At 39.3% G+C, this 12,417-nt stretch overlaps 1 protein-coding gene across 2 annotated transcripts in view; it reads right to left on the bottom strand.

The window, feature by feature from the left end:
- LOC125277465 (exportin-5-like) overlaps nucleotides 1-12,417 on the bottom strand; it is a 54,543-nt gene that overhangs the window by 35,347 nt on the left and 6,779 nt on the right. For both annotated transcript variants that reach the window (XM_048205854.1, XM_048205855.1), the window contains exons 3-7: nucleotides 11,907-11,979; nucleotides 11,682-11,819; nucleotides 3,180-3,368; nucleotides 3,015-3,041; nucleotides 1,663-1,848 (exon numbers count right to left, since the gene is read on the bottom strand). In XM_048205854.1, the coding sequence (XP_048061811.1) occupies nucleotides 1,663-1,848; nucleotides 3,015-3,041; nucleotides 3,180-3,368; nucleotides 11,682-11,819; nucleotides 11,907-11,979 (613 nt within the window). The remainder of the gene's footprint in view (nucleotides 1-1,662; nucleotides 1,849-3,014; nucleotides 3,042-3,179; nucleotides 3,369-11,681; nucleotides 11,820-11,906; nucleotides 11,980-12,417) is intronic.

Below are 12,417 nucleotides of genomic sequence, written 5' to 3'. Positions count from 1 at the left end.
ACTGTGAAAAAGTATTTAGGAGCACAGTGCGACTGACCCGATCAGGCCCGTTACTGCGGGGGCTCTAGAGGGTGCACCCTCAGTTGAAACTAATAACAGCATATTGGCCAATGCGTATTTGTGTTTGGACTCTGAAGAGTGTGAAGAGAGAATGTTTGATTCCTTGAGACAAAATGGCCAATCAGAGGCACTGAAGTTAAATTCCACTCACCACTCATAACGTTGGAGTATGTTCAGTGCTAAGTTATGCAAGCTTGTGAATCCTCTCATTATAACAAATAAAGTTCAGACACAATGTAAATAAGAGATTCATTGTGCAGTGTAGACAGCTTCATTAATTATAAGGGAAGTTTTTTGAGATCGCGATGAACTGAGACGAGTGACAGCATTTTAATTAAGGGAGTTTGCAATATTGATTTTATACAACAATTCAATAAACATGAAGTTATTATTAAGTGACATTTTAGGAACAGTATTGTCAGATATTGCTCCATTTCGTGACCGAAAAAAGTTCCAAACAAAACCACAGTTGAGCCTCTGCGCATCTCAGAGCAAAAGCAGTTGTTTCACTTTCATAAAGACAGTTGCTTGCTTTGTTCCTGAATGAATCAGCTGTTTGAACAAATTGATTGAATGAATGATTCAGTGAAAAGACAGTGACTTGCCACCCCAATTTTAGTTTCATTTTAAAAGAATCATTCAGTTATTTAAATCATTAAATATTTCTATATTCAAAACTATCTATTTAAAACATTTATCCCATAACATTATTATCATGAATTTAAAAGCATTCATGACAATTCTGAGCCTCATTAAACAGTCTGTAAACATACCTAAATACCACCTTTTTGTTCTTCTGTGCCACCTAATTCAAAGATGAATTATTTTATTTATTTATTTTATTTGATTGGTAACTTATTCTTCCTGGTGTCCAGGAAAAAAACAAGTGAAATGTCCAAAATCGTGTATGCAAGAGAAAAGTGTTAGTGTACCAGACTAGTACACTAGTATTTTATAGTATTTTTTAAATAAATAAGGGTGTACTCACACTAGTCACAATTTCCTTGAACCTAGCCTGAGTATGTTTGTCCCCGCTCCCCACTCCCCCGCTGGTCTGAGCTCACATTGCACTTAATGTTCTGGGCCGGAGCATGCTTACGTCACATACGATGCAACTTTTTGTTTTGAAGAAAACAGGAAGAAAAGCACTTTCACTATGATACTACATAATAGATTTATAATTTATGCCACACAGCGATTTTCAGATTTTCAGCGAACCTATCAGAAGATTATTATGAAGGCAACTGAGGAGGAATTTGCAGCTTTACTTGCAAACTACAATTTCTGTTCATCATTAAGGTGAGAACCAGACCCGTTTAAACCCAAATACACTCAAATTAATTAAATTAATTGAAAAGTGTACTATTCAAGCAGTAATAAAGATGTTTGTTGTCGTAATGATGACAGTAGCGCATACAAAAGTAGTAGCTGTTCCATGCTCCGGTGCGGTTAGCGATCACACTGCATGCATACTGCACCTAAGCCTGAACTGAACTGTGCTCTTCCAAGTGGGCCAGGGAAGGTTAAGTGAACTGCAATTTTATTTTAGAAAAGCAGCTGAAAAGAGAAAGTTGTATAATGTAAATGGCAGCAGCCACTCACTTTCCTACTAATGGCAATTAGCAGACACTCTGCAGCCTCCAACTGAAGCTCAGGTTCGCTCAGCAACAGGCAGAAGATCTCCAAAAGACGGCAGTTTTCATTGGTGATGTGGCTCAGAGCAACCCAATCGATGTAGCCAGCCAGAGTGTTGAGAGTGGTCACACCAACTCGCCAGTGAGCTTTTGTCTGGGATAAAAGACAAAAATCACAGCTAATTTCATCTGACAAATACACTACTAGATGGTGAATGTAGAGCAGATAGATTACATTAAGAAACTGTAAGAAAGCATTTTAAAACTTAATTTTTAAAGAACTTCATTTATTCCCCGCCAGTGTTTTTTTTTTTTTTTTTTTTTTTTTTTTTTTTTTTCATTTTCACAAAAATTTCATGGCCACCAGAATATTTCGTTGTATAAATATATTCTTCGCATGTGTTTTGTATGCATTCCTTCAACCGGATTTAAAACATTTTATATAAAGGTAATAAAGTAGACATTGTCATAATTCATCAACTCGAGTTCATTAGCAATCGCTTGGCATAAATGTGCGCTATTTATTGACTGGGAATCACTTTGAAGCAGTCTGAAGGCTTGCGGAACAGCGCTTCAGACTGCTTCAGACCGCCTTTGTGACATATCCACCGCATCTCTGCAGCGCACGTGGGAATGTCAGCAGTAGTAAACAGTTCTCGCGCACACAGAACGAGCAGGTACGAAACACGTAGGGCGAGGGGAGATTTTCCACTAGTTATTTGATCTCGAATGGTTTCATTATCTCGGGCAGATAAAAAAGTATAAGAGGATGAAAATAATAAAAGCAAAAATGTGTCTCCAAATATACTTGGGTGGCCGTTAATATACCTGGGCGGCCCACCCAAGTAAAGTCTATGTGTGTGAAGCATTGCTAATTGTTTGAATATCGGTGAAAAATAACGTTTGAAATCAAGCATTTTCCAGACGTTCCAAACTCTGTACAAACCCTGTTAGATGTAGGAGAGTTGACCAGATCTCAGATTTTCAACAGACTACAATTGAAATTTACTCAGATGCTAACAAATCCAATCTGATTAATGTGTTTTAGCTATTTGTATAAATGTAACTAAGTCTGATCAGTAAAAACAAAACAAAAAAAAAACAACAGAATTACTTAGTGTAAATGCAGAATTAGTTGTGTCTGGTCTTTACATTCATGCAAACTGGGGTCTCTGGGTTCTAGCACTTTCATTTAAGCTTTGGTCAGTCTAAACCCCGGGTTAACAAAAATCCTGGGTTATCTTTATCTATGTTTTACACTGTTCACAACCCCCTCCAAAAAAATTCTACCTGATAAATACAGATAAATAACAGACTCACCTTCAATTCCAGACCAGCAACACATTTCTAGAAAACAACATGAATGAATCTATTCAAATCATATGAATGTTACAATATCCTATTGCATGCACCAGACTGTAGAAAAAGCACACAAATCATTTCAAAAATCTTTTGCATGAGATCTTGAATGTCTGAAGAACTCACCAACTTGTTGTGCTCATTCACATGAAGCTGCATAATCAAAATGCCACGCAGGAAGGTGAAGATGCTGTCCATATTCTCCTCAAGGGTGTGCTGGATTTCTCGCTGTCTTTGAGTGGGTAATGTCTGAAATGTCATCACATCCTCAGCTAACCGCAGCAGGACAAGCATTACGAGTTCTGTCTGAGCATCCTGAAGAGAAATACAATGATTGTTTATTCAAATAGATAATGACTACGTTTACATGGACAGCAGTAATCTAATTATTGACCTTATTCTGAATAAGACAATATTATGATTTAGGTGTTTACATGAGTTGCCTTTAGAATATTCCTTTCATGTTCCCGTTTTACATGTTATATAACATAGATCGATTAATGGCAAACATCATTATGTCCACATGGCACGCCGTCCGACGTTCTCTACAGAATTTTACATATCACACAGTTCGTCTTCGTTATGGTAGCCTACCATACACAGTTTTGGGTGTTTCATTATTATATTTTACGAAAGCTTCAAGTACAGTTAATTATTTGACATGCAATACGTGCAAATAGATACGGACATGCAAGAAAAAAATAAATAAATTGTGCGCACGATTTACTAATTCGTTCCCTCGATTTATAAATCATGCACATGATTTATAAATCGAGGGAACAAATTAGTAAATTGTGCGCACAATTTAGTAAATGGAGGGAACGAATTAGGAAATTGTTCGCACGATTTAGCCTACTATTTATTTTCCCTCTCATGTGTGGGGCTCTGTAAATAGACGACGGTGGATACAAATTCTCCAGCAACAGGCCTCCTATACACTTTAACTCGGCAACATTTCATTCACGCCACCGCGACAAACTCAGAGGTAGCCTACTGGATGAGAGATGAGGTGAGAGGAATTTGATCTGTGGCTTGCTTGAAGCTTGCTCTCTTGTTTGCCGTCAAATGGTTGACCACTGCCATGTGTGTAGCCTATTATGTGTCCTGTAGCAAAATGCGGCGAAAACTGCCACATGACGTTAATAGTGTGATTAAGGTGTGTACATGTCTATAATACACTCCAATAATGCGACTAAAATAGGAATACTCCAACTGTCTTAATTCGATTTGTGTTTACTTCAAGTATGACTTTAGTCGGATTAAGGTAATCAAAAATCGCTGTTTACATGGTAGTTTCTTAATCAGAGTATTGTCATAATTGTGTTAATATCGGAATATTGTTGTCCATGTAAAATGGTCATTGAGTATGTTTACATGTCATGCAAAATTTTAGTAGCAGATCAACAGAATATTCTCACACCGACTCCTGATGATTCCTGCAGAGTTTAGTTACAACCAGGTTTGTCAAATTTGACAAATTATATCTCAAGATTTTGCCAATAACAATAATTAGAGAACAATTTGTTGAATGTTTTTGTGTTGGTATCTTGGCTGGTTTAAGCCTATCGTGTCCAGATGAATCCTAAAGCTTTTCATTTTCTTCATATTCTGAGAAGTGGTCTATGGGAGCTTAATTGTGACTTTTTATCTCACAATTCTGACTTTTTTCCCCTCAGAATTGGACTTTATAACTTGTAATTGAGAGTTTAAATCTCATGATTCTGAGAAAAAAAAAGTCAGAATTGCGAGAAATAAACTTGCAAATTTATATCCTGCAATTCTGACTTTATAACTCGCAATTGCAACTTTATATCATGCAATTCTAAGGAAAAAAGTCAGAACTGCAAGTTTGTCATGTTTTGGGTTTGTTTTCAACCTGTTTTTATGTTCTGTTCATGTCAGTTTCATTTAATCTTCTAATTTTTTTTTATTAGTTCTGTCATCCTCTATTCCCTGCCTATTTGTCATCATGGTTTCTGATTGACTTGAGTATTCTCTTTAGGTGTGTCTTGTTAATTAATGCCTTAGTTGGCTGTGTAAATAAGCCCTGTTTCAGTTAGCTCCTTGTTACGGTATTAGTCTTAGTTAAATGCTGTATTGTTTGTTTTTATGCTGTTAGTGTTTGCCTATATATCCCTGAATTTCTTGGTTTTGTATTTAAATAAATTTAAAAAGTATTTCTTCACTCCTTCATCAAGAGAGTCTTTAAGATACAGCGTGACAGAATACCAAAACCCATTACAGATGGATTTAGCTAAAGCCTTCGTTTTATTGGTGGCGAGATGAAGCTTCATGAAGCTTTGAATGTTTCCAGCCAGCTGTGTTTAAAAGTGGTTAATTTATCGAGACTTCAGATGCATGCAGGGACACCTGATGGTCAATGAAAATATGGTGCAGGAAAAAAAATGATCAAGAGTGTGACGGCGCCAAAATGTGTGTTCCATGGTTCATAATACATTAGCATACACACATAAACACATGCATAAATAAATAGTACTGTAAAGTATTTATGCTCAGTGTTGTTTCATAATTTTTCAATTTTGTAACTGGGTAGTGCTTTTGTAGATTAAGGTGGACTGGACAGAGAGAAGTGGAAGTGGAAGTGCTTGTGTAACATGAGAGGGAAAACAGTTTCTTCTCGAAGCTCTGCACTCAAACAAGGCTTCGAATGTCACTGGTGATGTCATTTCACCAAAAAAATACAAGCCTCCATACGGAGCTCTGGCGGGAAGAACCTGACGCTCTTGACACAAGCTTCGAAGCCCCGGTATCAGGCATAACATCATTATTTCATTGTTCTTCACCACTAAGCACTTCCTTTCAGGGACTACTCCCTCAAATTCTGAGTTGGCTGAATTCTCAAATCTGGATGATACCAGCCTTAAAACTATCTATTTGGTCAGTGCACAGGGTGACCAATCACTGGACTTACCAGTGATGAGAAACTACTCGTGGCGGGTATACACTCATCTCTGTATGGATTAATTCCAAGATCCAGCTCCATTCCAAGTTACTGCTCCAACCCAAGAGCCCACTCCAGAGTTGCTCGTAAGTCTGTTCCAGTGTGTGAAATCACAGAGTCCGTTCCAGTTAGTGGAATTCCCGTGTCTGTTCCAGTAAGTGAAATTCCCAAGTCCGTTCCAGTTAGTGGAATTCCCGTGTCTGTTCCAGTAAGTGAAATTCCCAAGTCCGTTCCAGTGAATGAAATTCCCGAGTCCATTCCAGTGAGTGAAATTCCAGAATCCGTTCCGGAGGCTACAATTGCAGAGTCTGCTGCGTAAAGGGAAATTCAAGAACCAGCTCTTCATCCCAATTCTGACGCTATCGAAGAAGCGGTCCTTTCCATCTATGTTGCTGTTGCTGTGCATGTCTGGGCCACACACACATACACTCCAAACCCTGAGCGCAGTCCAGTGTCAGCTTCAGCCCCTGAGTCCGCTCCAATCCAGTGTTGGCTCCAACCCGAGTCCACTCCAGTCCAAAGTCTGCTTCAGCCCGAGTCTGTTCCAGTACAGTGTCGGCCACAGTTCCTGAGTCTGCTCCAGTACAGTGTCGGCCACAGTTCCTGAGTCTGCTCCAGTTCAGTGTTAGCTCCAGCCACTGGGCACAATCCACTGTCGGCTCCAGCCCCTGAGTCCTGTCCGGTGTTGGCTCCAGCCTGTGAGCACAGTCCAGTGTAAGCTCTAGCCCTTGAGTCAGCTCCAGAGTCTGCTCTAGCCCCAGTGTCAATTCTGACGTTATTGAAGACATGGTCCTTTCCATCTATGTTGCTGCTGCTATGCATGTCTGGGCCACACACACCCCCACTCCAGCCCGAGCGCAGTCCAGTGTTGGCTCCAGCCCCTGAGTCCGCTCCAGTCCAGTGTTGGCTCCAACCCCTGAGTCCGCTATAGCCTAGAGTCTGCTCCAGCCCGAGTCCACTTCAGGCTCCCTGAGCTACCGGCACCTCCCAGGCTCCCTAAGCTACCAGCGCCTCCCTGGCTCCCTGCACTGCCGGCACCATCCTGGCTCCCTGAACTACCAGCACCTACCTGGCTCAATGTATTGCCAGTTCTGCCCTGAAGGACTCCTCTCCTGCCTAAGCCACCCCTTGTCAGCCTCCAGGGCACCCACCCCTGTGGACTTATGGTGCGAGGACGAGGGAGGTATACTGTCACATTTTTTATGTTTTGTTCATGTCTGAGTTTCATTATTAATCTGTTAATTAGTTCTGTCATCCTCTGTTCCTTGTCTTTTTGTCACCATGGTTTCTGATTGATTTGAATATTCTGTTCAGGTGTGTATTGTTAAATAGCTCCTTCGTTTGCTGTGTATATAAGCCAGGGGTGGGGAACGTTGATCCTGGAGGGCCATTGTCCTGCAGAGTTTAGCTCCAACCCTGAAAAGAACACTCACTTGCCTGTAACTTTAGTAATCCTGAAGACCTTGATTAGCTTGAGGTGTGTTTAATTAGGGTTGGAGCTAAACCCTGGACAATGGCCCTCCAGGATCAACGTTCCCTACCCCTGATATAAGCTCTCAATTTCAGTTAGCTACTTGTTCCAATATTAGTCTTAGTTAAATACTGATGGGCAAATGAAGCCTCATGAAGCACTGAAGCTTTCTTTTTTTTTTTTAATGTCAGTATGAATATCAATACGATGTAACAGAAGAATAAATGTACATATATATGAATTCCATATGGCAAAATATTTTATTTTCCTGAAATAATTTGTATTCTTCATATTACTTGTAAGACTGTGTATTTAAAAATGTAATTGAGTAAGTCTGAATGAAAAGCTACTCATAAAGTAAGATCTGGGGGTTCGAACATTCCGATACGAAAAGCAAAACACGCACGTGATTGGACAGAAAGTGAGGCTTCGTTTATCATCGATCACGTGACTCTGGGAAACCAACACACACCCCGATATGGGGCTTCACTAGAAATTGTGACGCATGTGCGATAAGCACATCAAAGCTTCAGCCTGTTCCTCTCTCTGACACCGCTGTGGACATAGCATCATCATCGCAAGAGCAAGTTGAGTGCAGAGAGATAGGGCCATCATGCCTTTACAGTGAGGACAGTCCAAATCATTCCAGGAAGAAGACGCAGTGGTAGTGGGGATCTTCATCTTCGAGAAGTCCCCTGCAGGATGAAAAGGTATCTTGAAGCTTCATAGACATTCTTCTTCTCATTGTCCAATGACTCGCAGTCGCAGCAGGAAACACGTGCCGTCCTCTGGATTCTGATTTGTCCAATGGTGAGCAGGCTTCTCTTCATATTCCTTCTTGAAGAAGAAAGATTTTGAGGAAATTTTTGAGGTTTGGCTCTGCGTTATATAGGCAGAGGCGGCGGAGCCTCTCAGCGAGCTCACACACTATTGGCCAGTGCTATACAATGACAGGATTCCATGCGGCTTCAGTATTTTTAGAGAAATGGGTTTCCCCATAGCATCAACTACTGACGCAATGTCTCAATCCCTCCTGTCAGGGAACCAGGGTTACATGAGTGTATTAAAGATTATCATTTTGGTAGCACTTTATTTTACAGTCCTGTTCCCCATGTACACTTTTTTGTCATGCTGATTGAAAGTCTCTTCACATCCTGATAGCAGTCACTAAGTTAAGTGGTCTAAACATATTTATATGTATATATCTCGCCTGTGGTAAGCATAGGACCAAAACAATTTTGTCCAATCATTGCATTTGGTCTGATTTCCACAACTCCACGCACCCTACTTGCACAGACATCACACGTCATCATCACGTTTCATGCTGAGCAACCAAAACAGCAGCCACATTTTAAAGTTCCTCCTGAAACAAAATGAGCTTATGCTGCATTCATGCCATAACTACTGTGATTTGGAAGAGATGGAAACCCCTGACATTATACTCAGAGCAGTTTCGTGACTCGAATTTATGCATTTCAATGGCAACACTATCAACGCCCAAATGAATCTGCAGCAGTCAGGTAGTAAAGGTCAGTGCTCTTTAAGTTGTTTATGTTCATTATTTTGTAATGATATGTGCTTTGAGACATGAGGTAGTTTAACGCTGTCTCTTGTGATGTTTTTGTTTGCTTCCTGCTGTACAGGTAAGGAGGCGTTGCTTTGGAGATGCTATGAAGGGAGGGTGGGATCTTATGCTCAGTTCACAGTGCATGAATGCAGTGAACTCCATCTCTGCATGTGTTTAATGTGCATTTGGGAACGTAAGGTTTTCTTTCAACGTTTGCATAATTTCCAACATTTTTGTAGGATTACAGCATTTCACAAGATTTGTAATGAAATGCGTTTGTAAACCTTTTTTCATAGAAATTTTTGTTTTCCGCCAAAATAAAAGCTTAACTGCAGTGTCTGTGAAAATAAAAGCTCAAGGGTTTATCTCATATTTCCCTACTATAGTGTAGAGTACTAATGAAATATTTATTTTCATTTATTTTGCAGTGCATTTGTTATACAATATAGCAATTACTATATTATAAAATGATTATTATCATTACATTCTAATTGTTTGGCTTCCTAAAACATCAGTGTGACTGTAAAGTAGACAGACATTTTGGCTCTGTTTACACCTCTTATTAAGATGCGTTTTGATCAATTGGCTCTCAAGTAGATGAGGGAGACACATTCTCATTTACACCTGGTGTTTTAAAGGTGCCCTAGATTCAAAAATTGAATTTACCTCGGCATAGTTGAATAACAAGAGTTCAGTACATGGAAATGACATACAGTGAGTCTCAAACTCCATTGTTTCCTCCTTCTTATATAAATCTCACTTGTTTAAATGACCTCCGAGGAACAGGCGAATCTCAACATAACACCGACTGTTACGTAACAGTCGAGATCATTAATATGTACGCCCCCAATATTTGCATATGCCAGGCAATGTTCAATGCATTACACAAGGGCAGCCAGTATTAACGTCTGGATCTGTGCACAGCTGAATCATCAGACTAGGTAAGCAAGCAAGGACAATAGCGAAAAATGGCAGATGGAGCAATAATAACTGACATGATCCATGATATCATGATATTTTTAATGATATTTGTAAATTGTCTTTCTAAATGTTTTGTTAGCATGTTGCTAATGTACTGTTAAATGTGGATAGTTACCATCGTTTCTTACTGTAGGCTGTCGTTATTTTCATTTTTTAAACACTTGCAGTCTGTGTAATTCATAAACACAACTTCATTCTTTATAAATCTCTCCAACAGTGTGTAATGTTAGCTTTAGCCATGGAGCACTATCAAACTCATTCAGAATCAAATGTAAACATCCAAATAAATACTATACTTACGCGATTAGACGTTGCATGACGAACACTTTGTAAAGATCCATTTTGAGGGTTATATTAGCTGTGTGAACTTTGTTTATGGTGTTTAAGGCAAGCGCGAGCTCTTGGGGCGTGGAGCACGAGATTTAAAGGGGCCGCGTGCCCTGAATCGGCGCATTTATAATGATAGGCAGTTAAAAAAATTAATAAAAAAAAAACTATTTTGAGCTGAAACTTCAGAGACACATTCTGGGGACACCTTAGACTTATATTACATCTTTTGAAAACATGTTCTTCCGCACCTTTAATCCATCTCTTTCAACCACTTCTGTCCCGATTTCTTCAAGGGGAGGGTAAATGTATGGGATTTTTCAGATCTTTCAATCTAATGGACAAAATAAGATCAAGCTATTTACATATGAATGCGCCTGGAGAAGACGAAAAAACATACGGAGAGCAGCAGCTTCCATTTATGTTCTGACAGCCGCAAGACCACGGCAAACATTGTGATTGTGTGTTAGAAATCAGGAATGGCGAGAGAAAATTGTGCTTGGTTATTTGAAAGTTGTTTGTCTTCAAACACACCTTGGGTCTTCAGCCAACAAAGTTTAAATCCCGCCCCGGCTAGTGTGCTTCCCATAATGTTTACGCATTAGGTCAGCAGGCGTCTTTTGTGGCTGTTCGAACGCATTTGACCACATGAGCGTCTACGCTACTACAAGCTCAAATCATTTTAGATGCCGTTTTAGATGGCCTCTTAATACCAGGTGTAAACAGGGCCTACATTACAACAACAAAAAAAAAGAGTTGAGTCCCCTTAAAAATTCACAAAATCCTGTGGGAAACATGGCATCTCCTTACTATGCCTGAAAAATGATAAAAAACCTTGTAATATTATTGGTATCTTAGTATTTTATTATATTTTGTCCTTTTGTTTGTAATTTGTATCTTTGTTGTTATTTGTAATAAAAAATAAAACAAGAATAACTATATATCATTATTGTGAAAGAAAATTATGTATATTTTGAAATAAGACTGTGGTCATATTGCCCCCACTCTCAAGACAAGGGTTGGAACTAAACTATATAAAAAAAGCAGAGATGTCCGCACACTGAATTAAAAAAAAATATATATATATGACCCTGTTTTTAATCAACTTTCTAGACCTTAAGTTTAGTGTGTGGACATCCATACTTTATTTCGTTATATTTTTTTAGTCCTGCACCAAAGCCCAATTCTGGGTTTTGGATGTGCACACCTACTTTGTATTTTTTGGAACTAAACTCTGACAGGAAGGCATTAATTCAGGAGCAGGATCAAGCAGCCATAATTATTATTATTATTACAAAATCAAGTCAAAACTCTTGATACCCCCATAGCAGTCAGGGCCTCCATCTCCTTCAGCATGTCAGGCCAGTGCTGCGGCCACTCTCTCTTGATCATCTCAACTACTATGCGTGAGAGCGCATCCTTAACATGACATTCCTCTTGCAGAATTGGATGTGTACCCTAAAACAGGAACAAGCCATATAAATAAGAAATCTTCATAAAGCATGCAATAAGATGATTGAGTAGAGACATTTCCAAGATGCTCACATGTGACAACAGGCCCATAGTGCAGTTCTTCAGCTGGAGCTTTTCTTGCGGAGTCATGTTATTCCACTGAAACCTGTTCACAGAAAAATGTGTTCAGTGTTCACTGTAGCTATGTTTCCATCCACCCATTTTGGGTTATCACATAAAAAAAAAATTGAATGGAAAAAATTTACATAATTATCCAATAAGAAGACATGCATATAAACTATAAAGGAAAAAACATTTAAAGAATAAATCCCTTGATGTGCTAACCCACATGACTTTGCCTCAACAGAGGATGTGATTGGATAACTGGACAAACAGTAAAGTAGACCAATTTCAGCCCTGTTTACACCTGGTATTAAGATGCGTTTTGGTCGATTAGATCACAAATAGACGAGGGAGACACATTCCCATTTACACCTGGTGTTTTAATCTGTCTCTTTTGTCCACTTTCAACTACTTCTGTCCTGACTTATTCTAGGGGACTATGGGTAGGCAAATGTATGGGCCACAAGACCAGCCAAAAGCT

The sequence above is a fragment of the Megalobrama amblycephala genome, linkage group LG10 (assembly GCF_018812025.1).
Source record: "Megalobrama amblycephala isolate DHTTF-2021 linkage group LG10, ASM1881202v1, whole genome shotgun sequence".
NCBI classification, from domain to species: domain Eukaryota; kingdom Metazoa; phylum Chordata; class Actinopteri; order Cypriniformes; family Xenocyprididae; genus Megalobrama; species Megalobrama amblycephala.
Note: the sequence above shows the minus strand (reverse complement) of the source record. Positions and strands in the feature narration are given on the sequence as shown.